The sequence below is a fragment of the Myotis brandtii genome, unplaced genomic scaffold, assembly GCF_000412655.1.
Source record: "Myotis brandtii unplaced genomic scaffold, ASM41265v1 scaffold49, whole genome shotgun sequence".
NCBI lineage: Eukaryota > Metazoa > Chordata > Mammalia > Chiroptera > Vespertilionidae > Myotis > Myotis brandtii.
In genome coordinates, this window is record NW_005368707.1 from 3,876,436 (window position 1) to 3,902,997 (window position 26,562).

The 26,562-nt window shown below is 36.0% G+C and overlaps 1 protein-coding gene across 3 annotated transcripts in view; it reads right to left on the minus strand.

The window, feature by feature from the left end:
• MKX (mohawk homeobox) overlaps positions 1-26,562 on the minus strand; it is a 77,079-nt gene that overhangs the window by 46,206 nt on the left and 4,311 nt on the right. For all 3 annotated transcript variants that reach the window (XM_005876554.2, XM_014548021.1, XM_014548022.1), the window contains exons 3-5: positions 26,311-26,470; positions 18,217-18,370; positions 17,482-17,817 (exon numbers count right to left, since the gene is read on the minus strand). In XM_005876554.2, coding sequence (XP_005876616.1) covers positions 17,482-17,817; positions 18,217-18,370; positions 26,311-26,470 — 650 coding nt within the window. The remainder of the gene's footprint in view (positions 1-17,481; positions 17,818-18,216; positions 18,371-26,310; positions 26,471-26,562) is intronic.

Here is a 26,562-nt window from a genome sequence, read left to right on the forward strand (position 1 = left end):
GAGATTGCTTTCTCTTCCTTCACCACATTTTTAAACTCCATAACTCTAAGGAGGATTGCTTCCGGCAGCTGGTCTCCCTCTGACTACTGGGTTCCCCTCCTCTCTACACAGATGCTCCATGCTCCCTCCTGGGAAGCCAAGGTCGAATGCCCTGGCCTCTCCTGCAAAGAAGGCCCCATCCTAATGGCATCATCTCAAATGCCCACACCAGGACTCTGAAAGACAGGATCTGCAGTAAGAAAATGGAGGCGATGAAATCGATTCTGAACTGAAGGTGCCACATGGCTGATCCTAATCTTCTGGAATGGGGGTGGGGGAAGGATTAGGATGGCCCAGAGGAGGTAGAGAAGCTCTCTTTAAACTCTCTAGCACATTTAATCTCTTAAATATTTACTAGTTCTGCTTTCAAAATACCCTGTGGGAGATGGGAGTAATGAGAGTGGCTTTACAGGGTTGTTACGTGGTCTAAGAAAATGCAAGTCAGTTGCTTAGCACAGTGCCTGGTGCTTGATGAATGCTCAATGACTACTATTATTGTGTGACTACTATGACAGGTATTATTATTGTTATTATTATGCCCTTGTGTATCACCTCACAGGTATCAGCTGCCCTGCAGTGTTTGATTGAGACATGGATAACCATTAACTCTGGAGGATTGAAGGGGCAGGCAGAATACCTCCTGGTCTGGGCTGGGGATTGAACATAGCATAGGACATAGGTGCCTTTGGAGATAGAAGAAATTTAGAAAAGGAGGTGGAAAGATCTCTCAAAGATAAACTACCATCTTTGTAACTTTCCCCAGGTTTGAGACAAAGTAAAAGGTAGATGTCACCCTGGCCAGTTTTGCTCAGTGGGTAGAACATCGGCCTGCAAACTGAAGGTCCCGGGTTCAATTCTGATCAAGGGCGCATACCTCCATTGCAGGCTTGATCCCTGGCTCTGGTCGAGGCACATGCGGGAGGCAACCAATCGATGTGTCTCTCTCAGATCGATGTTTCTCTCTCTGTCTCTCCCCCTCCCTTCCACTCGCTCTAAAAACCAATGAAAAGGTATCCTCAGGTGAGGATTAACAAAAAAGCAAAAACAAAAGGTGGATAGATGTCAAGAGCAAGGTTTTAGAGTCAAACAGATCTGAGTCTGAATCCTGGCTCTGCAGCATCACAGTTTATGTGGGCAAATTCTGCCACTGAAGTCTACTCTCTCATCCTCAAAATAAGGATAGTAACACCTACATCATAATGTTACTGTGGGGACTAAATGATATAACACATATAGGTAAAGCACAGTGCCAGGCACATAGTAAATGCTCAGTAAATGACAGCTGCTGTTACCATGTGTAGTAAACATCCATCATACCACTGGGAACCTTCTAGCAATCAACCTTAGTAATACATTGTCTGATGCTGGCCTGCATAAGATGTCTGCCTTATATTATGAGACAAAATATCTGTATTTTTAAGGAAAGCAAGATTAACTGAATGTATAAAGAAAATACATATGTGTGGGTTTGGGGGGCTCATATGTAAATAATTATGTAAATTTCAACTAACATATTTAGACAAGCTTTGATTACTGTTTATCCAACTATCCATACAAAAAGCATTTAAAGCTGTATATTTTTTACACTTTATAATGAAAAGATCACACTAATAATGATGATGCTTAGTGTCCAAACATTTGAGGTTGAAAGGGCAAAACCTTATCTAAAAATTCCCCTGTCAAGTGATATCTGGTGGGATATCCCCGTGAATATGTTATACCTTAAAGGTGACTTTGCAGATGTAGGGGAGAATTTTCCTCCACGACTCCCCGCGAATATGTTATACCTTAAAGGTGACTTTGCAGATGTAGTTAAGATTACCAATCAGTTGACCTTAAAATAGGGGGATTATCCTAGATAATCGGGGCGGGCTCAATGTAAGCACACGAGCCTCTAAATGCAGAGATTTCTCCTGGTCGGAGGTGCAGGGGTGAAGTCAGAGAGACTCAAGTGTGAAAAGGACTCAACATGCTGTTGCCAGTTTGAAAATGCAGGGACCAGAGAGAAGGCATAGGGCAGCCTCCAGAAGCTGAAAGGCAAGGAAGCCAGTCCTACAGCCACAGGAAGTGGATCATGCCAGCAGCCTCAATGAGCCGGTGAGTGGGTTCTTTCCCGGTGCTGCCAGCTAAGAGCCCAGTGTGAGGGACACTTCGGTGTCAGCCTAGTGAGACTCTGAGCAGAGAATCCAGTCATGCTGTGCCAGCCTTCTGACCCGAGGTAATCAATGGTATTGTTATAAGTTGCTAAGTGTGTGGTAATATGCTTTTTAATTTTTAATTTTATTGTTGACAGTATTACAGTTGTCTTCCAATCTCTCCCTCTCCTATCACTCCTGTGTGGCAATTTGTTTTGCACCAATAGAAAACCAATACATAGGCATAAAAACCATTCTTTGATGTATAACCACAGCCATCACTTTTGAACCTGTCATGGTTAATTAACTATAAAACAACATACTCCATTCCTGACTATGGCATACAAGCTGTCCATTCCTGGCAATGTATGTGCCACTATCTCAAGCTGGCCTTCTGGCATTTCTCTTGTCCTTCTGAGTTTCAGGGCCTCACTTAATATTTTCTTAGAGTAGGTTTTGGATATGCTGCTGCTCATTAGCATCTCCAACAGAGGATGTAGAGGATCATCAAAAAAGGACACCCTTCAAATCTCTATATTCTAGGAAAAGCCTTGACTGGCTAAGAATTAGGTTTGGATATCTGCTGTTTAGTTGGTTGCCCAATGGGGAGTTCAAGTAGTGATAACATGAAAAACTCTTGGCCTCATCAGAATGATTCTAGTCATTCAAAGGATGTACCAAGGCATAGCTACACAATCCAGGGACAGACCCAGCCAGTATAGCACTGCCTAATACATTGACAATAAGGTCACTGTGCAGGCTCTGGGAATGTTTGGTGCTCCAATAAAAGTGGGTGCTGCTTTCAGAAAGATATTGGGAACAGTGACCCATTTTAAATTCATTGCTATGTAAACAGCACAGTTTCCACATGTTGACAGCTGGACAATCAAGCATATCCCTGAGGGAAGAAAGAAAAACTCATAGAAAAGTACTCTGTGGTCAGTCCACCAGTTCCAGAAACATAGAAATACTGCAAAATATTCAGTCAGCTCAGCTGCAGTGGAACAAACCAAGGAAGAATCTGGACAACAAAGCCTTGAACAAAGACAATGCACTTTATTGATTAAAAAGAAAAGGAAAGAAAGAGGGAGGGAGGAAGAGAGGGAGAGAGAGAAATTAAAAGAAAACCAAGATATTTTGACATCTTTGAAATAAATTTAATATGCAAATTTCAATATGTACTTTATTGATATAATGTTTTGAAACATGATAACCCTTTCCTTTCCATTGTATCATTTTATTTTGATGTTTAACTTTAATTAAGTACATCTGTAGCACTAATTAAAATTATTAAAATAATCCAAGTATGAAAAGGTAAAAAATATATAAAGCATATTATTATTTAATTCTCATTAACTGATAATTTTGCTTTACGGAAAGATTGGCAAAAAGAAATAAAATTCCTAGTTCCTTGTTTTTACTTAAAAATTCCCAACACTACTCACTCAAACAAAGAACTTAAATTTTCCACCAGAAGGAAGAAAGAAATGTCACTTCTAGCATGCCCTGCCACATGCTTAACTACAGAGTAAAACAGTATTCATTTGGATTCTAATCACATTTCAAAAGTATAGTATTTATTAGGTGCACAGCTGCCAAGTACCACTATACAGTATTATATTATTACTAGAGGCCCAGTGCATGAAATTCTTGCACTGGAGGGGAGTGTCCCTCAGCCCGGCCTGTGCCCTCTCACAGTCTGGGACCCCTCAGGGCATGTCCGGGAGCCCTTGCTCCTTACCACCTGCCTGTTCACTGCTTCTTACTGCTCAGCTCGCTGCTCCTTAGTGCTGCCATGGAGTCAGGAGAGGCTCCCACCACCACCACTGTGCTCACCAGCCGTGAGCCCGGCTTCTGGCTGAGCGACGCTCCCCCTGTGGGAGCGCACTGACCACCAGGGGGAAGCTCCTGCATTGAGCGTCTGCCCCCTGGTGGTCAGTGCACATCATAGCGACCGGTCGTTCTGGTCGTTCTGCTGTAACAGTCTGTTAGGCTTTTATTATATAGATAATTGCGGACATATTTATTTCAAGCACTATACTTTAGAAAATCTTACCCATCATAATGTGCCATGTTTATGTACATGAAACCTATTGGGAATTTTTAGGAGTTCCCATGCTCCATTCTATAGATAATTACTATAAATTAATTATTCTGATATTCAGAATCTGTACATAGCTCTGAATGTGTGCAAGTTACCACTAAAAACTCAGAAACAAAGGAAATAATTCACTAAAAGTGTATATTACAGCATTCCTTTTAAGCTGGTACACTAAATAAGCTTTATTTACTTCTGTCAAAATCCCATTAAAATTACAGAATGAAAATTTAAAAACAAATAAATACCTAGCAATGCTTGAAAACAATATAGGTTACCATCACCAAATCAGAAAAGTTGAGAAATTCTTGAAAGATGAAATGCATATGGCATCAAGTTAGTGAAGAAATTGGAGCAGAGAACTCAAAATAGATGGACAGCAAGACCATGGTAGAGTGCGAGCTGCTTCTCCCAGTAGGGCACAGAAGGTGTTCCGAGTCAGCAGTTCATAGACAGTAAGTGATCCATGAAGAGAATCATGAATGTTACCGTTAAGGGACAGACATCTGAAGACCTAGGTCATGCCTTTCCTCCTGAGTCTATAGAGTGCCACTGAGTCATCTGACCCCAGGACACAGTTTCTACAGATTTTTAAAGCAAGTTGGGGGACCCATCTAAAGACAGCTTCTAGCAAAGGCAGTGAGACCATTAAGAGGTGCAGAGTCAAGATTCAGGTAAATTCTAATCTCTACAGTGGTCATAGATGCTATGAAAATGGAGCCATAAGAAAACCAGATGTTCTTGGAAAGTGAAAACAAGATAGCAAAACTAAAATGGAAGGGGCAAAATTGAAGACTAAATTAATAATCTGGAAGGATAAAGTTGAGAAATGTGTTCATAACATAGAAGGAAGGGGCGGGGGGAGGAAAATGTGAAAGAAAAAGTAGAGAACCAAGAAATCCTAAGCCAAGATAATTTCAAACCTTCAAGATATCAGGAAGAGCTCATCCATACTTTATTTAAACTTTACCAGAGTAGAAAAAAATTAAATACTTTCTAGATCATTCCACAAGACAGAATAACTCTAATATCAAAATTGTGCAAGAAGAGCATTAGAAAAAAGAAAGAAAATCATAGACAAATCTCACTTGAGAATTTTGACATAAAATTACTAAAATAAAATGTTAATAAATTGAATTCAAAAATATATTAAAAGAATAATATATTGTGATGGAATAGATATTTTCCAAAAACTCAATGACTAACACTAGGAAATGTACTCTATATAAACAGATTGAAAGAGGACAATTAGATGATAGTCTTTAAATTGTGGAAAAAGAATTTGATAAATGCAATAGCTTATTTAGATATGCGTGTATTTGGGAGTGGAGAAAATCTCTTATTAAATAATCTAGGAATGGAAGGAGAATCCCTTCACTTAATAAAGCGATTATATCAGAAACATCCTGCAAACATTATGCTTAATGGTAAAATATAAGAAAAATTTCCTTTAATGTCTGTCATCACTTCTAATACTCAACATTGTTTTTGGAAAACCTCTTGCAATGTTATAACTGGAGGGAGAGAGAAAAGGAAAAAGGGAGAAAGAGCTAAGTACATAAAACCATTACTATTTGAAGGTTAAATGCTTGTGTGTTCTTTGACAATCCAACTGGATACAAGAAAAATATACAAAACTCAACAGATTTCCCATATATCAGTGCTAACTATTATAAATGTAACAGACAAGAAGTCATCTACAATAGAAACAATAAGAACAACAAAATAAAATATCTAGTAATTAACAATGAGAAATATGTAAACCCTATGTACAGAAAACTGTAAAAATGTATTGTATCAGGAAAGATGATCAGAATAAATGGAGAAATAGGCCATGTTCCTGAGTGAGAAGACCTGATATAATAAGGATAAAAAATAATATATGCATTCAATGCAATCCCAAATTAATTTCCAAGAATTTTTAAAAACTTGTCAAACTTATTCAAAGTTCAACTAGAAAAATAAATTCAAGAACCTACATGAGAATATTTTTTTAAAGTAAAAGTAAACATACCTTATATGTCAAAATGCACAATAAAGCTACAGTCATGGGAACAGTGTACTATTTGATATGGAAATATTTTAAAAGTTTGATGGAATGAATTAGAGCATAGAAATAGACACACACAAAGAAAGTTAGTGTATAATAAAGGTAGAACTTCAAATCAGTAAGGAAAGGAGGATGTACTCAATAAGTTGTGTTAGGACAACTGACTATCAATTTTGGGGGGAACACATTGACAGGTGTTCCCACGAGCCCTCTCCCTTCTTAGCCTCTAACCCAGGATCCTTATCTGCCAACGCTGCTGCTATGCTCCACATGCTCCTTGGAAATGTCCCTGTCCTGTTACTCAGAGCCCAGGTTCTGTTTCCAATAGAGATAATAAGGTATGCATTTAACTATGACTTTCTGTAAACTGTGGGCTTCCTTCTCCTCCTGTGCATTTCACAGAATCTCAGATTATCAGGGGTAATAAGGTATTTGTGGATTATCTTGTCACCTGCCCTCATTCTATAGCTAAAGGAACTGAAGTCCTTGTTAATAAAGGGACTTGCCTTAGAATACACACCCAATTGTTAGCAGTGGTGGCTGGATCCCAAGCTCCTGCTTTCTAAGGCAAACCTCCCTGCTTTTGCACATTATAACTTCCTGTGGCCTCATCTACATGTGGGTAATTTCAGGTCAGACAAGGAGACTGACTGGAGAGAAAATCTGGGCCCAGTAAACCACAGATAAAGCAGCAGAAATTCAACAAAATTTAATTATGCTATCAAAATATAGATTAAACTTGTATTGCTCCAATTGATCCTCTACCCAGACCTTTATACTATCATTTTAATTAAAGCACCCTAGAGAGAAGCTGAGGTCAAACAGAACATAGATCATTTGTCTTTTTGCTTTTTCTCTGAGCTTCCTAATAATATTTCAGTGAGTATGTGTGTTAGGGGGTGGGGATTAGGAACGGTATTTGGGAATTGGTACTATGTCATGAAATCATAAAGTTGAGCCTTTTAATATTTTCCTAATGAAAGGAAAATTATTGTAACTATAAACTAAATTTTACTGCTTCAATCATAGTAACGATGAAATAGTCCTCAAACACCTTTCAAGATAGTTGAGAATTACTATTCCAGATAATTTATGTTTATTCCTTTAAAAGTACATTTTAAGAAAAAATAAATTAAAAATTATGTTCTGAAAGACAAAAGTACACAGGTTAGATCAACTGGAGGCCCCATGGATTATGAGCAAATCTGAAGTAGTGCCATATTTCTGAAAAGATCTTAAATAAAAAACCCGGAAGACACAATAAAAGTGAAAACAAGACCAATTGCACTGGACAGGTTGTGAAAAAAACCCTTGATCCAGCTGGATAGATTTAGCAGCTTAGAAGATAATTAAAGGAGAAAAATGTACAGCAAGAATAAATGCAACTGAGACAACGGTAGGAGAAAATGCACAACAATAGCCCTCAACCTCAGCTGCAAACAAGTAAAGGTTATGTGGATTCTCAAGCAGTCACAGTGTTGCAACCACCCAGCTTTGTGCTGGGCAAAGACATCACAGCAAAGGCACATGGCACCAAGCAACTTTTGGCCGGAGATTTTACGCTTAGAAATGTAAGACCCAGTAACATTTAAGGAATTCTCACTCTTGCCAGGTAGCCATCCTCTTGTCCTAAAGCCATGTGACAAATGATCCTAAATACCACTTTGCCTTTTCAGCATCTGTTGTCTAAATCAGTGTAGAAACTGGAAGGACAAACACTGAATTTTGGCCCTTAGCAAAAGGGTACATTTTAGTGTCATAATGACAGTCTTGGCAGAACAGGGCATTCTTACTTGAAATGTCTCTGCCATACTGAGAGCTTTGTCCCCCATAACCTGAGTCTGGCTCAGTCGAAGGGACCAGTAGCCCTAAATTTTAAATATACAGGCAACGATGTGAAAACTCAAAGAACAAACTGTTTCTTGGAAATCACACTTCATGAACGGTTGTCTCGGACCACCTTTCAGCGCTTTAAAAGGTTTCATTTTCATTGTTATTGTTTAATTTTATTTTAACAAAATATTCTTCTTAAAATTAGTATTTTGAGAAATTTTATTATTTTTTTATCTAAATGAAACTTGATCAAAGGCAAAATTGCCTTTGGGTATGGTATATATACACTGATATATATATATATATTCATATATAATGGTACCAAACAGGGAACACATTCTTTCTGTCAAAAATGTCCATCTTGGTCACTGTGCCAAAGATGCTTCAAAGCACTGAAGTCAGCGGGCAAGAGGCTGTTTTGACCCGACCTGTAGTTTGGTGATTGTGGAAGGCACAGCATGCACTTGAGAACACCCTGGCCACAGTGCCATCGTTAAGGTATTACCCAAATCTGTGCCACAGTAAGTTTTTCCTCGGTACATTTAGTGACGTGCCTCACCTGAGGAAATGTTAAAGGTGACGTTGACACCGAAACACATCAGTAGTGTATCCTGCACCATGATGTCCTACTGGGCACAAAAAATGCTTCACAACTGGCTTTTCTGACTGGGCAGACTCAAAATTGTTAAAAGTGGATGACTGATGTTATTACTTAAGGCTGAGACTAATCTATCTTCCCAGCACCACTTTCCAAGTGGGTTGTCATTATCACTCACATTTTTTCTGACCACCTTCCGGTAATGACTCAATGTCTCTAGTGTATGCACAAGGCAGAGGGAAGATACCACCGGTCATTTTCAAAAGCTGCTTTCCCCAGCTATGTTCAATTTCTATTACTTACTCCTGCCCCGCGACTCAATCACACACACACACACACACACACACACACACACACACACACTCCCCACAGGAGTATTAACTGTGTGGGATCTTCCACAAACCATGCCAGTTTCCCTTAGGATGATCCCCAGGTGTATGTCTATTACAACCTACCACCTATCAACATGTGTGAAGATCTTTCTATTGCAGCCATTAAAGAGAGACATTTTTAAAAATGCACTCACACCTTGCCTAAATTCTCAAAAGTTCAACACTGGTGATTTAAGTATTTTTTAAGTAAAAGTCAATTAAACACCTGAAATTGCCAAAAGCAATTAGACTTACTGTACCGGGATCGGGCACAGCTCCACCAGACCAAACAGCTCATATTCAAAGACCCAACAATTCTGATGCTTAGTGAAGAGTCCAAAGCAATTTTCTAATCTGCAAATTAAAGGCTGAAGTAGAGGACCCTTTAAAATTCAGGGCTGGATTTATAAAATCCTTGGCTATTTCCCTTTTTAGTACAACGAAAAGTAGAGAAATTGGATAACAAAGAAGAAAGGGAGGAAAAGGTTATTATGCAGGAGCTATTTAAACATGCCATGCTTCATCTAACCTGAAAACTGAAAAATTCAAGTTTTGTGAAAGAAATTGGGCAAAGTGAACAAAATTATTATTATTATTACATCGATTTCTCAAAGCACAATTATAAATTATATAATTTCTAATAGAAAACAAGAACACAAATTTCCCAAATTGAAAAGTACAAAAATTCTGAACTGGAAGAAACCAATATTTACCTGAGTAAAAATTCTATTACATCAACAAGACAAATTTTGACCTGGAAAAGTATCTGTTTAATTTTAGAAACAAAGTAGGGAGGCAGAAAGGAAAAACTAACTACGTTGAACCAAAAAAGAAAGAAAGGAAAGAAACCACTTCCGTATTCATTAAATAGATTGCCTTGTTATTTTCACAGACAGTAAAACCTTTTACATCCTTTTTAGTACTGGACTGGAGAGGTGTCAACAGATCTTATTTGGTCTTGTCGGTGTGTAAAGAGTTTACAAACCTGACTAAATATAGAATTAGTGAGAGTTATGCACCTATATTCATTATACATAGGAGAAGGAGAAAAAGGGGCCCTTTATGCCAACTTTGAGTTTGGCTTGATTTTTTATAACTTATTTAGAGGCCCTTGGGAATGAAAAAAACCTCTCTGAATGGAAATACTGACACAGTCTTAAATATAATAACATGAACAAGCACTTCTATGAAATTGTACCAGGATGTGACTGACAGCTCCAGTAAGTTTGAAATTCATGGAGTATCAGAAAATCAATTGCAATTGATTTAATGCCAGTAGACAGTAATGCCAAAATATAGTGAATACACTGCAGAATCAAAATTTCATATTGATAAATTTGTTGGGGTTTTTTTTTACAGGAATATGTGTAAAATGTGTGGGATCTTTATTCTCACGAGAGGAGGAAAGAGAAAATGTAAAATTTCTGTGTAGACTCTCTCCAGTTCTATCATATGATTAAAAATACTTGCCCTGGCTGGTGTGGCTCAGTTGGTTAAGCATAGTCCTGTGTACGGAAATGTTTCCGGTTTGATTCCTAGTCAGGGCACATGCTGGGTTGGGGGCTCGATCCTCAGTGGGAGGAGAAGGGGCGTGCAGGACGCAGCCGATTGATGTTGCTCTCACATCAATGTTTCTCTCTCCCTTTCTCTCTCTCTAAAACTCAATTAAAAGGCTTTAAAAAATAATAAAAATACTGATTCTGAAAAAGTTAAAGCTGTCATGCTAACACTGAAAGTGAATGTGAAGAAGTGTTAAATCAGTAGATCTAAATCTGTGCTTTGTTTCTTAAGTCTCACCTGCAAGGCTGTGCACTCGATATGCACAAAGATATCATTACTTAATGAAGTCGAAAAAACTAAGGCTCCGCTTATTTTTGTCTATCTGCTGTACTTTTTATTCTTTGGTGGATTTTATCACCCTTGCATTTTCTTGAAAGTCACTCTTTTACTTAAAAATCTGTTTAATTTCATTTTATATTTTCTAAATTTTAAAACTTTTAATCTCTTAAACATCTCATGATTTTAAGCTACATTTTATTTAATTTTTCCCCTCTGGTTTTAACTTTTTGTATTTGCCTTTTCTTCTTGACCCACTTAAAGTTATTTAGGACCATTTTCTTTCTCTTATCATGTTCACAGAGATAAACATATGTACATTAAAATGTCTTCTACGACTTCAGGGATAGACAGACTAAATCAATAAAACACTAACCCATTCATTTAAGAAACAGTTATGGAGCAAATACGTGAAAGATACCGCACTAACGACTAGTGGGACTATAAAAATGAATAAAATGCCGTTTCCGCACCTCAACAAGCTTTACTATGTACATGGCAGTGGATTCAGCACAACAGAAGAAAGAATATGCAGTTGCATTTCAGAAAGCAATTTGTCTAATTCACACAAATGTGAAATTAGTGTTATATCATGCGAGGTGCCACCGGGAGGAAATACAACATAAAAGGACCGACACTGTCAGGGTCAAACACAGACCTAAAACACGTGGACATTTTGTCAACTGAGCTGCCATATACTTTCAGTTTGTTTGTAAGTCACGTTGTTAAAAGGGGCTGTGAGTTTCAGCGTCTACAATTACGTTTTGTCAGGCTCTCACATGATACCAAACAACAAAAACCCCGGGAGGAGCCAGCAAACTGCTCATGCTAATATTTTCTATTTTTGTCTGCCACTAATCTCTCAATTTTTAATAGTAGGTGGAAAACATAAACGTTTCATTTAAATTGTGCAAGTAAATCCATAAAAATACTTACTTTTCAAAAATCAAGTTAATTTTAATTTCAGAAATAATCTATGTGAATGTGTTTTCCCATCACCATCACTGATAAATATTGAAGACTCTCTGGTATTTAGAACAATGCTTAAGTTTTTATAATTCCATAGTAACCCCATGCCTATCCAACCGTCAGAATTTCTTGAAATCTCATTTAAAAGATTGCTGCTTTAAAATAAGTAATTAGAAAAGATCCCTTTTTAAAAGGCAATCAGAAAGTCACCATTTTTTATATACAAAGGAGTTAGAGGCAAGTTTAGGGTTATGGTCATCCTAAAATTACTGAGTTGAAAGGATGGAACAACATATAAAAAGCAATAGGAAGGAGATTAGAGAAGAGAGACATTGATGCGCACTCCACATGCTATGTTTGATACTGTAAGTTTAGGAGAGCAGAAATCCTACATTTAAAAAATCAGTACTTACATTTCTATCTAGAAATTTCATTTATGTGGAATGCCTCATTCATAGATGATGTTTGAAAGGAGGTAACTGTATTTTTGTAGTAAAGATACAAGAAATTGGATAACCTTTCAAGTACCCTAGCTGGGCCCCTGATAGAGGGTTTTAGGGTTCTCTGCTGGAGTAGCTCGACAGTCATGTATTTGCATGCTAGGGAAAGAATATCTGGAATAATCCAAAGCACAATTCTTTCACTAAAAATAAGGAAGTGACAAGCACAAAAAGGGAAATAAAAGTTTTTAAAAAAAAGTGTAGAAAGTAGACTTACTGATCAACAAAACCCCAAAGAAAAACCTAGGATATACAGTTGACCCTTGAACAACATGGAGGTTAGGGTCGCCAAAGCCCCATGCAGTCGAAAATCCACATATAACTTGTAAGTCCCCCAAAACTTCACTATTAGTAGTCTACTGTTGACTAGAACCCTTACGATAACATAAACAGTTGATTAATACATAATTTTTATGTCATGTGTATTATATACTGTATTCTTACAATAAAATGAGGTAGAGGAAATAAAATGTTATTAAGAAAACCATACAAAAGAGAAAATATATTTACAGTGTTTATTGAAAAAAATCCTAAAATTACTGAGTTGAAAGGATGGACCTGTGCAGTTCAAACCCATGTTGTTCAAGGTCATTGGCACACAGAAACATACCATCATTAACATCTGGCTTTTGAGGAAGTCTTCTCTCAAATGCCATGTGACTTTCTTTAGGCTACAGAAAACCTAAAATTGGTGAAACATAAACTAGGAGTGATTATTCACTGTTCAAAAACATCTGCCAAAGCATCTCTTTAAATCTTTCTTCTGCTTCATTCAACTACAATTTCTGTGATGAGTAGGCTAACACAAAACCTAGGGCTTCAGTGAGCCTACAACAGGGCCTGTAGGGACTGAGTCTCAATAAACTTTTTTTGTGTTGAATGAATACACAAAAGAGCACCTCGTATATGAATGGATTGTGTTCCTGAAAACTATCTGTTAACTCAGTTGTTTAGAACTGAGAATGTAATTCTCCAAACTATGCTATAAATTAAGGTTAAATTCCAGACTAATTCAATGGTTCATGAAGTCATGAGCATACCTAAGTTTTGCTACCATTGATACCAGCTTAAATTCTAAAGTATATGACATACAGGAAGAGAGGGAAAAAGAAACATCTCTTCCTTTGTGAGTCATCAGTAGCCAAGAAAAAATGTTTGGAAATGGTATTTAGCTTTTGTCATTCTCCCAAATTTCTTTCTACTTCCTAGTTCCTCTTTCCTCAGTCACCAAAAAGCCTCATTTTCTTATTTTGCTCCAACAGTGGCAAGCCATCCAAATGGATTCTATCTACTTCCCAAAGTGTTCCATGTACCAAATAAATGACCTTCCCCCCCACCCCCCACCTCTCAATAAAAATCTCTATTTCTTCAGGGATATTCACTTCAGTCAAGTAGACACCAGGTGTGTATTACTAAGAGGGATTTTAAACAGTTTAACAAGATGAAGTCTCGTGGGAGAGGTTAAATTTATGAATTATACACCAGCAGAGCAGTAGGGCTCAGAATGTACTAGCCACTTAAAAGTTGATCATTTGTGAGCTGCAAAAAGAAAGAACAGAATAGGGAATTGTCCTCAAGCCAAGCAAAAGAAGAGGGGGAAGTCACACATTTTATTTCAAGACTTGCCTGATTTTTCCCTGATACTGAGGCCTGGAAGTCAGCTTGTAATGGGAATTCACTCTATCAAATACCTGAAAACTGTCATCTGTTAACCCAACATGATGAAAACGAGTTGTAATTTTAATTTGGATGACTTAATTCAGCAGATAGCACTAAGTGACTAAATTTTCTTGAGTATTACTTAACTGTATTTAAAATCAATGACCTTAATAATTCTAATAATTTCTCATGTTATAATTGCTGCTGTCAGAAATGTTTAATCGATATTTATTGAGTTATATAAATAACTAATATTTATTATCCCCATCAAAAAAAAAGAACATTTTTTTCTGCATGTTGTGGGAGACTGCAGATTACAGAGAAATATTTAATGCCTATATAAAATCAATGAAAATGTATCTACTTTGATGGTATCTAGTAATATCTTCAATTAGGATTACTACTTTATAACCTTCCTGGCTTCTCCCTGATAAAACTTAACAAAAACCAGTGAAATTAAATACAGTAATACATTATCCTTCCATACACCAATTCCTTTAAAATGCATCATGAGATAGCAACTCTTTTACAAAAAAATGGATGAAAAAATAGATACATTTTTTAGCATGGATAAACTAATAAATTTTATTTAAAGTGATCAATTCCTGAAAAGAATTTAAAGTTCAAAATATTTGTACTACTATAGAACTGGGAAGGGGGTAGTGTTAATAGCAGACTTAGAAGATTTCTATTTAGGTGAGGGAAAAAAAAGATATAACCAGAAGGAATTAAAGGAATTCAAAGTAAGTCTGTATGCCAGAGAAAACCATAGCAGTTATTAAAATCCCCTGTTCTACTCCTTATGCAAGAGTGCTAACCCAGCTGCAGCTCTGCTGTCACTCAGTTCCCATAGAAGACGACAGCCATTTATTGTTTTGGTCAGAAATTTAGCCGACCAGTGTTACACCACCAGTCTTTCTTAATTCTCCATCCAAAGAACCAAAAAATTTAAAAAATTCTTTTAAAGTTTATAAACATGCATAAAAACCCAGAAGTTTACGTGTCTAGGCTGCTTTCTCATTGCTTGAGCAACTAAAAAATACGTTTTTATGTAAAAATAGAACTTGGCCATGGAATGTTTTAGTAGAAATAAATGGCGAAGATATTTAACTTTGAAAAGCATCAAATATACAGGCATGCTATTCCTGCTTTGATTTTTTATTTTGTTTCCTCTGAAAAAGTATGCATTTTCAGAAGACTCAGTACACTGGGTAAATTTCATAGAAATATGACCTTGTTTTTACTGGGCAACAAAAAGAAATTTATAAGGAATTTTTTAAAAATAGTAGACTTTCAATTACCTAATCAAAATTAATTTTTATTATTTCCAAAAATCTTTTTTTGTCTATACACACTTGTATTGTTATAATTGTATTCAGTGTTCCCACAATTTTAAATTGTTTTTCACTTAACATCACATTATCAATATTTCTCATGTTGTTTCATAGTCAATATCAGTATCATAAATAACAATTTTGACTTTTATGCTATTTTAATCTAGTTTGGGATTTAGATGACATTCACATTTTTTAAAAAAACTGAGATACTTACCATAATTTTATATGTTTCAGAGAAAATGTATAAGCATGGAAATTAATTATTTCTTCAAAGTTTGAAAGAAATCCAATGAGTCTATCAAATCATGTGTTTAGGGAAGCAGATTTACTAAAACCTTAATTTTTCCTGAATTAGTGGTGATTTAAAACTTTTCTTATTATAAGTTTATAATTTAATCTATGTGGATAATAGCAACTCATTTCACCTACATATTCATAAACAGCATTTTGTAAATAATTATTCATAGTATTTCATCATAATTTTAATAATATTGCTTAATACCTATATGATTGCTTTGCTATATCTCCTTTCTCATTTCCAGCTTTAACTAGTGCAAATTTTTGCTTATCTCTTTTACTATTGCTTTCAAAAAATGACTTCTTGATTCATTTATCTATTTTTCAGCTTTCCATTTTACCTTTTTTAAAAAAATTCTTTTCAATTATCTGTACTTGAATAAGTTATTTTCCTTTCTCTGTAAATTAACATTCATAAAGCTCTAAATTACTTCCAAGTTCTGCTCTAATCATATTAGTTAGATGTTAATATGTAGTTTTAAATTTTTTGTTATTAGCTAAATAGTCTTTTATTGCATTTTTTACTTTTTCCTACACCCAATCATTATTTACAAGACTATTTTTGTATTTCAAAATGTTTGGAGTATTTTCATTGTTGGAGTTGGAGATGCAAACAAAAATGATATTAAGTCTTTAAAAGTATATTGAGATTTTTCTCTGAATCCTCAGAGATAATGTATCTTGTACACATTTGTAGGCACTTGAAAAATCAGATTTCTGGCTAGATAAGCTGAAGGGTATATTTAACAAGCCAAATTTAAATTCCTTTATAAAGTCATATGGGTCACATATCAGCCTCCTTGATATGCTAAGAACTAAATGTAGTAACATTTGTATAGCATTTAGCATAGAGCCTAGCATATCATAACTACTCAATAAAATGATGGTGGCTGTGTGTGTAATCATAACAGTAAAGTTGAGTTGTGGTTACGTTAGTATGTGTAATAGTAACAGTAATGGCAGTCTAAGTAGTAGTTACATCCCTCCTACCTGTTGTGCTGGCTTAGCTGTACTATAGATCTGGAGAAGAATAAACTAGTAGTGTGTTCTAGGGCTGGATTTTCTTATTTATGACATAATTTGGCTGGACTAGATGCTTTCTGAAGTTATCTTCAGGACCCAAACTCTATTTCCACCAGATATAGGCTGCACATGTCCTTTATTCTGAAACACTGTGTGATCAAAGTTCTCAGGGAACTGAAGTCAAGATAGAAAATTTTACCAAACTCACTACTCCATCTGAATGTTTTGAACAAGTAGGAATTGATTCATTGTTTCTGAAATACAAGTAAAATTCCCAAAGCAATTTAAGCCAGATACTACTCCATCACAGAAGTCTTGGTACCTATGATAATTTGTGTTTATTTTCCACTATTATTAGCAAACAAAGAATTTAAGAGAAAACATGGAATACAGAGTATTAGCATGTCTGACTATGGAATCCAGAACATTCCTCCATTAAAATTTATTGACAAAGGCCAAAATATATTTCATCTAGGAATGTTTACCATTAAGATTAAAAATTATTATTAAGAATAAAAATTCTTATCATTGTTATTAAGAATGAAAATTTCCCATCATCTATTACGAGAATCTCTGGTAATTAAAAACAAAACAAAAACATTAAAACCTTATTATGGATAATCTATGAATAACCTATTGCAAAAACAATAAAAACCATGGCTTTATACCTGCTGAAATAAATGCCTCTGCTGCCGTTTTAATGGTTTTAAACAAGGTACAAAAAGCAGAGACTTACCCGTGCGATAGACAAAGTTGCCTTCGGTTTCCGATGACGAAGGAGACACTAATTCTTCCTCAAATTCATTGGAACTAAAAGATCCCGAATGGTTTCTTTGCCTTGTTTTTCCCATCATGGCAGCGTTTGTGGCCATGACATGTCTCAAAGAGTCGTTAAGGTAACGGTTCAATAAGCTGCTCTTGTATTTTGGGGGTGACACGTAGTCCTCATTGGTCCGTGACTCTGGCCTCACTCCTGCCTTTATGACTGAGCTCTCACTTTTAATCACAGGATGGTGAATGGGATTATTATAGCCCCCTTCGTTCATGTGGCTTCTTGGAGGGTTTTCTCCATCTAAAAGGGAAAAATATCACTACGTAGGACTTGTATGTACTTTTCCCCAGCCACCCAACTGTTATGCTTAATCATTAAAAATATATGTAAAGGAAAAATATTTAAAGTGTATAAAATTATCTTTTATATTCAAGATTAATTTTTAGGCAAAAAAAGGAGGAGTCTATGTGATTTGTCCCTATGGTATTTTAATTTTAATAATTTTCACAGAAAATGTTATTCTGACACACAATGAATTATAAACAAGAGGAAACAGCCATTGTCATTTCTAGTATTATAAAAGTGAAAAGGAACCATTATGGCACCATCATATTTTGTGGGATTGACCTTAAAAATAGCAATTGAAGTAAACTTATTACAAAGGCAAAGCCAATGAAGCAAAATAAAATATGAACAAACCTTCAGAACATGAATCATCGCTGCTTACACTAAGCCGCTCAGCATTTCCTTGAACATACTTGTTGTACAACTTTATTCTTAAAGCCCAGCTTAAATCTGGCTGTCGAACAGTATTCTTAAGTCGACGTCTTGCATTAGCAAACCAATTTGACACCTAAGAAAGTATTATTTCTCAATTAACAAAACAAAAAATTACCCATCATACAATTACTTTCCCATAAAGGACCTAAGCCTCTCTCAGTATCTCTGATCACTAAATATCCTCAGGGTGTTGCAGTATTAGACACTTCTTCCACTCACTCATTCATGCATTCAACAAATATGCTGAGTGCTAACTACAGAGATTGAGCACTAATTGTATTCTGGGAATTTAAAAAATGCAGATGCCTTGCCATCAAATTTTCAGTCTAATCAAAGAGGTAGAAGAGTATACAAATAAGTCTAATTATAGGAAAGAATGGGAAGAATAGCTTAAGATGCATTAAAATAAAATGATACAGGCTCTGGTTGGTGTTGCTAAATGGTTAGAGCGTTGCCAGCTACACCAAAGTGTCTCCAGTTTGATTCCCATCAAGGGCACATAACTGGATTGTAGGTCCCATCCCTGGCCCTGGTAGGTGCAAGTGCAGGAGGCAACCAATCAATGTGTCTCTTTTACATTAATCTCTCTCCCCCTAGCTCCCTCCTTCCTTCCCTCCCTCAACTCTCTCTAAAACCAGAAAAAAATATCCTCAGGTGAGGATTAACAAGAAAATAAAAATTAAAAATAAAATAAAACAACACAGGATTCCAAAGGAAAGAGGGGATACATGTGACTCAAGACTTCATGAGAAATTTAAGGTAGGCTTTGAAGGAAAATGTCAGGTATAATGGGTAGGTAAGTGTGTTCCCAATAAAGAGGACATTGGAACAAAGATAAGTCAAATTGCAGAAAGAGTGTGGTAAGAAGAGAGAGAGTTAAAGATGACTTTGAATCATCAAATCTGTGTAACCAAGAGGAGGATAGTACCATTTTGAGAAAGAAAGTAGAAGTGTTTAAAGACAGAATGATATGTTTGTTTCGGGGCATGTTTAGTTGAAGGCAACAGAAGAGTATACAGGTGAGATGCGCAGCAAGAAAATATAATGGTACCTGACACTTAAGGGAGAGGAAGAGCAGATTTGGATCAAATGTGCAGAGGTGATAGCTGAAATTGTGAGAGTAAAAAGAACGAAAAGATGGTCAAGGACCAATGGAAACCTCCAGTGATTAAGGATGTTTATAATAATAAAAGCATAATATGCTAATTAGACCAGACATCCTTCTGGACGAAGCCAGGGCGGCGAGGGAAGTGGGGGTCCTGGGTGCCAGAGGGAAGCCGGTGCCCGCAGCCGGGGGAAGGAAGGCCTACTCTTGCATGAATTTTGTGCATCGATAGGATGCTAGGAATATAAAAGAGGAACTGGCAAAACAGCCAGAGATAGAGACAAGTAACACCCAGCTTTAAGCTAAAAGTCAAATGCTCTCAAAGAAAAAAAACACTACAAAACAAAGTACAGTTACTTCCATTGCTTTTTTTTATAGGATGCTACTGAATTTCTAGAGGCTACAATGGTACTTGAGGTTTCTTTTAAAACATCAGGTTATCATCAGAATACATTTAAGAAAAACCTGAGGGACTGATATTTACCCTTAAAGAATGAAATGTGGAAAGAGAAATACATCTTTCTGTCAATTTGTTCCAGACCACGGCCCCACATTACCAACATGGTTTGTGTGGCAATGATTGCACTGAAAGCTCTTTTTCTCCTTATTTTAGATTTATAATATAAATAACACCATTTTTGCATATTGCTCAAGCCCTAATTGTTGAGAGTAGACCTGTGGTGATTCCTACTTAAAAAAAAAAAAAAACAACAACAAAGCTGCAATTTTTTTCTCTCTTTGTTTCCATGGGTAGAATATGGTAGTTTCCCCCATTTACTTATATATGTATCTGCACAACAACAAAGCTGCAATTTTTTTTTCTCTCTTTGTTTCCATGGGTAGAACATGGTAGTTTCCCCCATTTACTTATATATGTATCTGCATAAAATACATCATATGTTTTATATAAATTCAATATTACTGCCTTGTGTCTTAAGCAATTGTTCTCTTAAACTTACATGTAATAAGGTAACATCTCACCATGGCATTTCAGATGTCTTAGTCTCCATCAACTCTTCTTCCTCCCAAGCTACGCTATTATTACTACAATTCAATGTGACTTCAAATTCTCAGTCTTTCCCAACCTCTATAGACAGACAACTTCTGGGACTGCTCATTCAATAAACATGTATCAAGATGCTCTTGTGCTTTAGCCATGGTATTAAGTGCTAGGAATGGATAAATTGTGTCCCATGCACACACAGAAGGACCAGCAGTGAAAAACTATCTATGATTAACTGTGATACACAGGTTATTGCTACGGAAGCACAAAATGCCTGGTCCATTTCTTCACTAAATTTCTCAAATCTCTTTCTATTGTCCAAATCATAGCCAATGTGTTTGTCCCAGTCCTCCTCACTACTGACTAGGAATTTTAGAACATTCTTTTCCTGAACTTCCATTCTGTCCAACTGAATAGATCTTAACAACCACCTTCAAATTTGTGTTGATGCACCATTATGATTTAATTACTTAACTTCTTTAAATGCTCATGAATGTCCCATTATCCTGTCACTGTGGTATAATGGAAAAAGACCTGGTATCTTGTCCTGTATTTGCCAAAAACATGCTGTGTGAGTTGAGATAAGTCACCCACTTTTCTGAACTTGAAACCCTTCATCTGTAAAATGCATTAGATGATTCCTAACATCTTTGTCAACTCTCAGAACTAAGATCTTGGAATACAGCCCACCCTGTCATACAACAGTGTTAATTCCCTTCATAGTTGCAACTAACCTACCCTCTGCTCTCAACCACTTCTCTCTCTAGCAATCAGATATGTGTGTTTATGTCCTTCTCTGCGCCTCTCATACATTGAGGACACAATGCAGCTTCCCCTAGGCCTAAGTCACATATCTAGTAGAATCCAAGTCCAAAACTTTTTGTTGTTTTCTTTACTAAATATCATATAATTCAGACAAACCTTAATTCTTAACTAACCTTAATTGTAACACAACCACCACACAGTACAGTGTAAAATCCAGTTCTTATAAAACTACTCATTTTTATTAAAATGCAATGGCCTAATTTCAAAAAAATTAATATACTATAATTTTAAAATAAAAAAATGGGGACCTTTCAATGCCATGGTGGAATTAACCAATTTTTATTAAATTACAATGGCCTAATTTCAAAAAAATAAGTTTAAAATAGGAAAATGGGGACCTTTCAATGCCATGGTGGAATTAACCAGCTTTTCATACATAGGGGTCATGTCCTTTTTTATGTTTTATATACCCATAGCATATTAATTATATATTAGATTTTCTAGAAAGATTTGCTGATATCTAATAAAGGCTGTTTCTAAATTAATTTTATAAGTTTGATGAACACTCAATCTGCTAATATATTTACTCTGACAGTATTTTATTACCAGATATTTATAGTAGAGCCAAAGGACTGGATACAGTGAGACTTTAATATCTACTTACATTAAGTTGTGCAACAGCAGACAAATAAATGGTTAACAAATCTGCATAAATATTATTTTGCAATTTTTTTCTGATGAATTAATACAAGCCCTATCTGTTTCACTGAAGGTAAAAATAGCAGTTCAAGTTTTCTCCCTTTCACTTACAATAGGTTGATTTGGATTATTATTCAAATTCTCTTTTACATGAAACAGCCTCCTTACCTGTAGGTTCTGGAGGAATGGTATTTTAATGTCAAATTCAGAGCTTTAAAAACACTATTTTACAGTAAATGCACAGAGAACCACATATCTAGATGCTGGAAAAGAAAACGAAGTAATTTTCATCCTACTCTAACTGAGGTGTTTATGTTCATCATATTGACTGAGCAAGCATTACAGTAAGCCCAAAGGGATATGCTGGCATCTGCCCACTTGTGAACATAAAGAATTAATAAACTTATTCTGGGTTATTCAACTGAAATATTGAGCACCTCATTTCCACACCACGTTGTATGATACTTGGAATAATGTAGAAGGACCTTTCTGAGACTTTGTTGAATAATTAGCAGTTGCTATAATCCTTGCAGTTCATAACTACATGGCTCAGCAGAGGTACTCATACCAAGCTAAAGTAGAGCTATGTCAATATAGGAGGCAAAATTTTGCAACATAGTTTTAACCACATATTGTATGGGCATATCCTAGAAATTTGAAAGTTCTACTATAAGAGGAGGAAGCATTAACATCCAATTGTTAAACTGTAATCTCAAACTCCTCTTGCCCTGCACCCTGTATTATGATCATGAAAGAAGCCATCCCAAGGAGACATTCCACTCCTATAATCCAGAAAAAAAAGTATTTTAAAATATACACACATAAACTATGGAAAATGTTAAAACCAGATACAGCCTCCATCTGCCTTTTTAGAAACTCTCTAAAAGCAATTATTCTTTGGTAAGATCCATTTCTTACAATAATACAAAACCTTAATTGTATACCAGTTTACATTATTCCACAATATAGCTGTTTATATTTCGAGAGTGCAGAGTATATTTTTATATTTCAATAATGGTCAGCCATAGGAACCATGTACAATGGAAAATTTGGTTGAATAGAGTCAAAACGCACACAACCTCTCTGTTAATTTTATAAAAATGCTTATATCTCATTAGGAAGTAAGATGCCAGATTAATAATGTAAATGAGAGTCAAACATAGTTATAGCACATTAAGACAAGTTGCCAAGTCTAGTAGTGAAAGTTTTGTAAATAATTCTTTCTGCTTCATTTTCAGGGGTAAATAAAATAGGTGTCTATTCATATCCTCAGAGATTCTATTTATCAGAAAAAGTACCTTTTTTTGTGGCCCTAAAGATATTCTCTCCACTACAGTTTCAACTTTTTGTTTCTGGGCTTAATGGAGATTGCTGACCAGGTTTTATACCCCTCTTTATTAATTTAAGAGTAACAAAATAAGTCAAAAATACTTCTTATGAAAAGTTTGACACACAACCAAAAGGAAAATGTTAAGTGTAAAAGAAATTATCAAAATATAAGATAGTCTTGTTGTTAAGGAATAAAAGTTATGCCAACAGCTTATTAATATAAATCATGAAAAACAGAGATAGGTGTTGCAATAAACAAGAAATAGGAGTTTGAAACCAGAAATAAGAAGAATGTTCCATATGTATCTGTAGACATAAAAATAGGACACATTTCCAGATATATCGAAAATAACAAAAGTGGCTATACGCTTACTTGTTCTGTTGAACCATCATATAGCATTAAAGGTAGAGAGCTGCCCTCTGTGTATTCTCTACAATTGAATGAATTTTAAAACTATTTTAATTAGATTTCAAGACATTCTTTAGCTTTCAAAAACATGTTTTGGAAATCTAGATGGTGATTATAGTGGTATTCCCCATTAGAATCTATTCACTCTTTAAAAATGTAGAGCTGGTTTACTATATGGAAAGTACTGTGCTGGGATGGTACGGGGGTATGAAAATGAATAAGACATGATCACTCTTCTCAGGAAGCCTGACTCCACAGGAGAAACTTATTCAGTGGGAGAACCTGACTCATTAAATCAGGGTCTAATTTGCAGGGATCAAAAGCTTTATTCAGATCATGGCTTTGTATTTTTTCACCCAGAAGTGTAAAGTATTTACATAATTTATTTGGTTTCCATAGTGTTAGAATTTGATTTGGCTCTTAATATATGCTTGACTTTTACAAACCTCTCATATATATAAAGATATAGGTAGGTAGTAGATATGTGTATATTCATATATTTTTTTTCTTACATAGATATCCCTTATGCCTAATTGAAAGTAACTGAAATAAAATTGGATTATATATAAGGTCCCTTGATTATAGTATAGATTTTTATTTATTTATTTATTTTAAAGTTCCAGAAACCAACTTCACATACTATAAAATTAAATTTATTAAACAAATATCACTTATTGCTATAAATATATTTTCCCTATTTAAAATTACATAATTTTGTGCATTTTTATTTTCTGAGGACTAGTGTAAGAGGAAGAAACTGTAGTAAGAAAAGTTTTCATTACATGTATGAAAACTCCATGTAAATTAGAAAAATGCAATAGCCTTACCAAGACCTTATGGCAAAAAGAATTATTATTTGTATTTGCACTATCATTACAGATAGGAAATGATTTGATTCTGTATTAAAGTGAAAACTACTTATATTGCATCTTATTAAACTACTGCACATGAAAATGTAAATGTCTGCTAATGGCAAAGGTCACTTTTTATAATTAAAAAATGTTCTAAATATGTCATAAGGGGTTTTTGCTTTTATATAAAAGGATGGTAAGCATTAAATGTGGAACTATATAATCAATCAAAATAATCTAGTATTTTATTGCTAACACCATTGTGAAATATTCAAATAGCTTTATAAATTAATGTATTTTCAAAATAAATAGCATACCTGCTTAAACTGAAATTTGACTATATGCATTTATTTTCAAAAGTCAAGTTTTTCTGAGTGGAATAATTTATTTAGAAACTACTTTTGTAAATCACTGAAAGTTACATAGCTTTATGTTAAACAGATATTAAGCCAAGAACACTAAATTAATTTTCCCCTCCAGTGCTGCAGCAAATCACTATTACTACTATTGCTTGTCAATATGAAGCAAAACAGATGTTTTCTTCTATAATAGTATTCTGAAAATAACCAGACAAATGCATATTATAGTTTTAATATGCTTGAATACAAGTCAACTTTTGTACTTTGTCAAATTTTCCAGTAATTCCTAAATGATGATCTTGATTACTCTGGAAAGCAATTTCCATTTTTATCTAATAGTTAAATATTGTTTCTTTGTTTTTTTATTTGGGGATTTTCCCTTAACATATAGCTAATGGGATGACCAAATTTCACAGCAGTGATGTAGTGCTACTACAATGTATGAAACTTCTCAGCTCATTTAGCATCTCCTACTCTTTTAGATACTTGTGTTCTGTTTGCATTTATAAAAGTTCCTATCACCCTATTTATTAGAGAAAACTGTGGTGTGATGGAAAGAGCATTTGATCTGGAATTGCATCATTTCCAGGCCTAAATCTATCCTTACTAACACAGAACCTCTATATGCCTTGGTTACATCATCTGTAAAATACTGACAATAACTTCCATATCTCACCATGTTTTTGTGAATATCAAGTAAGATTTGTAGGAAAATAAGCAAATCAAATGTATGGTAGTGTTGTTCACTAGAGGAAATAAACTTGTACCATTTCTACACTTGACGAGTATCCCAACTATTTGAAATCTGCCTCCTCTTAACCCCAGTAGAAAGGTGTCATCAGGGAAATTGGTGGATTCTAGCCAATACCCAGGATGCTTCTACTTAAACAAAAAAGCAATCCAGACCCATTTCTTGCCCTTTCAACCCAACTCCTAGATCTGTTAGTAATGCTAATTTTGAAAGTTATCCTGTACTTGGTTCTCAAAGTGTGGCCCAGCGCCAGCACCTTTAGCATCACCCCAAGAGCTAGTTAGAAATGCAAATCACGGGCCCACCGCTACTGAATCAGAAGCTCTGGTTTGAGTTTTCACAAGTCCTCCAGGCGATTCTGATGCAGGCTCCAGTCTGAAAATCACTGCGAGCAGTCCATCTGAATCCAGCTATATAGGGTCCGTGAGTCCAGATTCCCAGACAACTTCCCATAACTTTTCAGTTGACTTGTCACTGTCCTCCCTAACAGAACACCATGCGATTCCTGCTTGAACGAGCATTAACACTGAACTGATAGGATTGAGAGGAGACCCAGAAACTCTTCCCAGAACACAGCTCTGCCCCTGGGCCAACCCCACCATCATCCTCAGCAGCAAAGTAACTCGCTGGCCTTTCTCCGCTCTGTCCTGCGGGGCGGAGCGCCAGGTGGAGAGCCGCACAAACAGGACGCGTGCCCGCTCCTCCCCCCTCGCCAGGAGAAGGATCAGGTGGGCCCGGTTACCTGCACTAGGGTCATCTGCGAGCCCAGCGCCAAGAGGATCTTCTCGGTCTTGGTGGGGTACGGATTGTCACGGTGCTTGTAAAGCCACTGCTTGAGGGGCCGTGCCATGTCCTGCAGAGCCTGTCGCTTGTGCCTCACCTTCCCGCCGTTCTGCCGGGCCCTGGGACACCGGGAGAGGAGAAGGCCCTAGTGAGCGGCGCTCTCCGTGTTGCCCGCCAGGATCCCTCAGGCGGGGAAGGATTTCAATGGTTG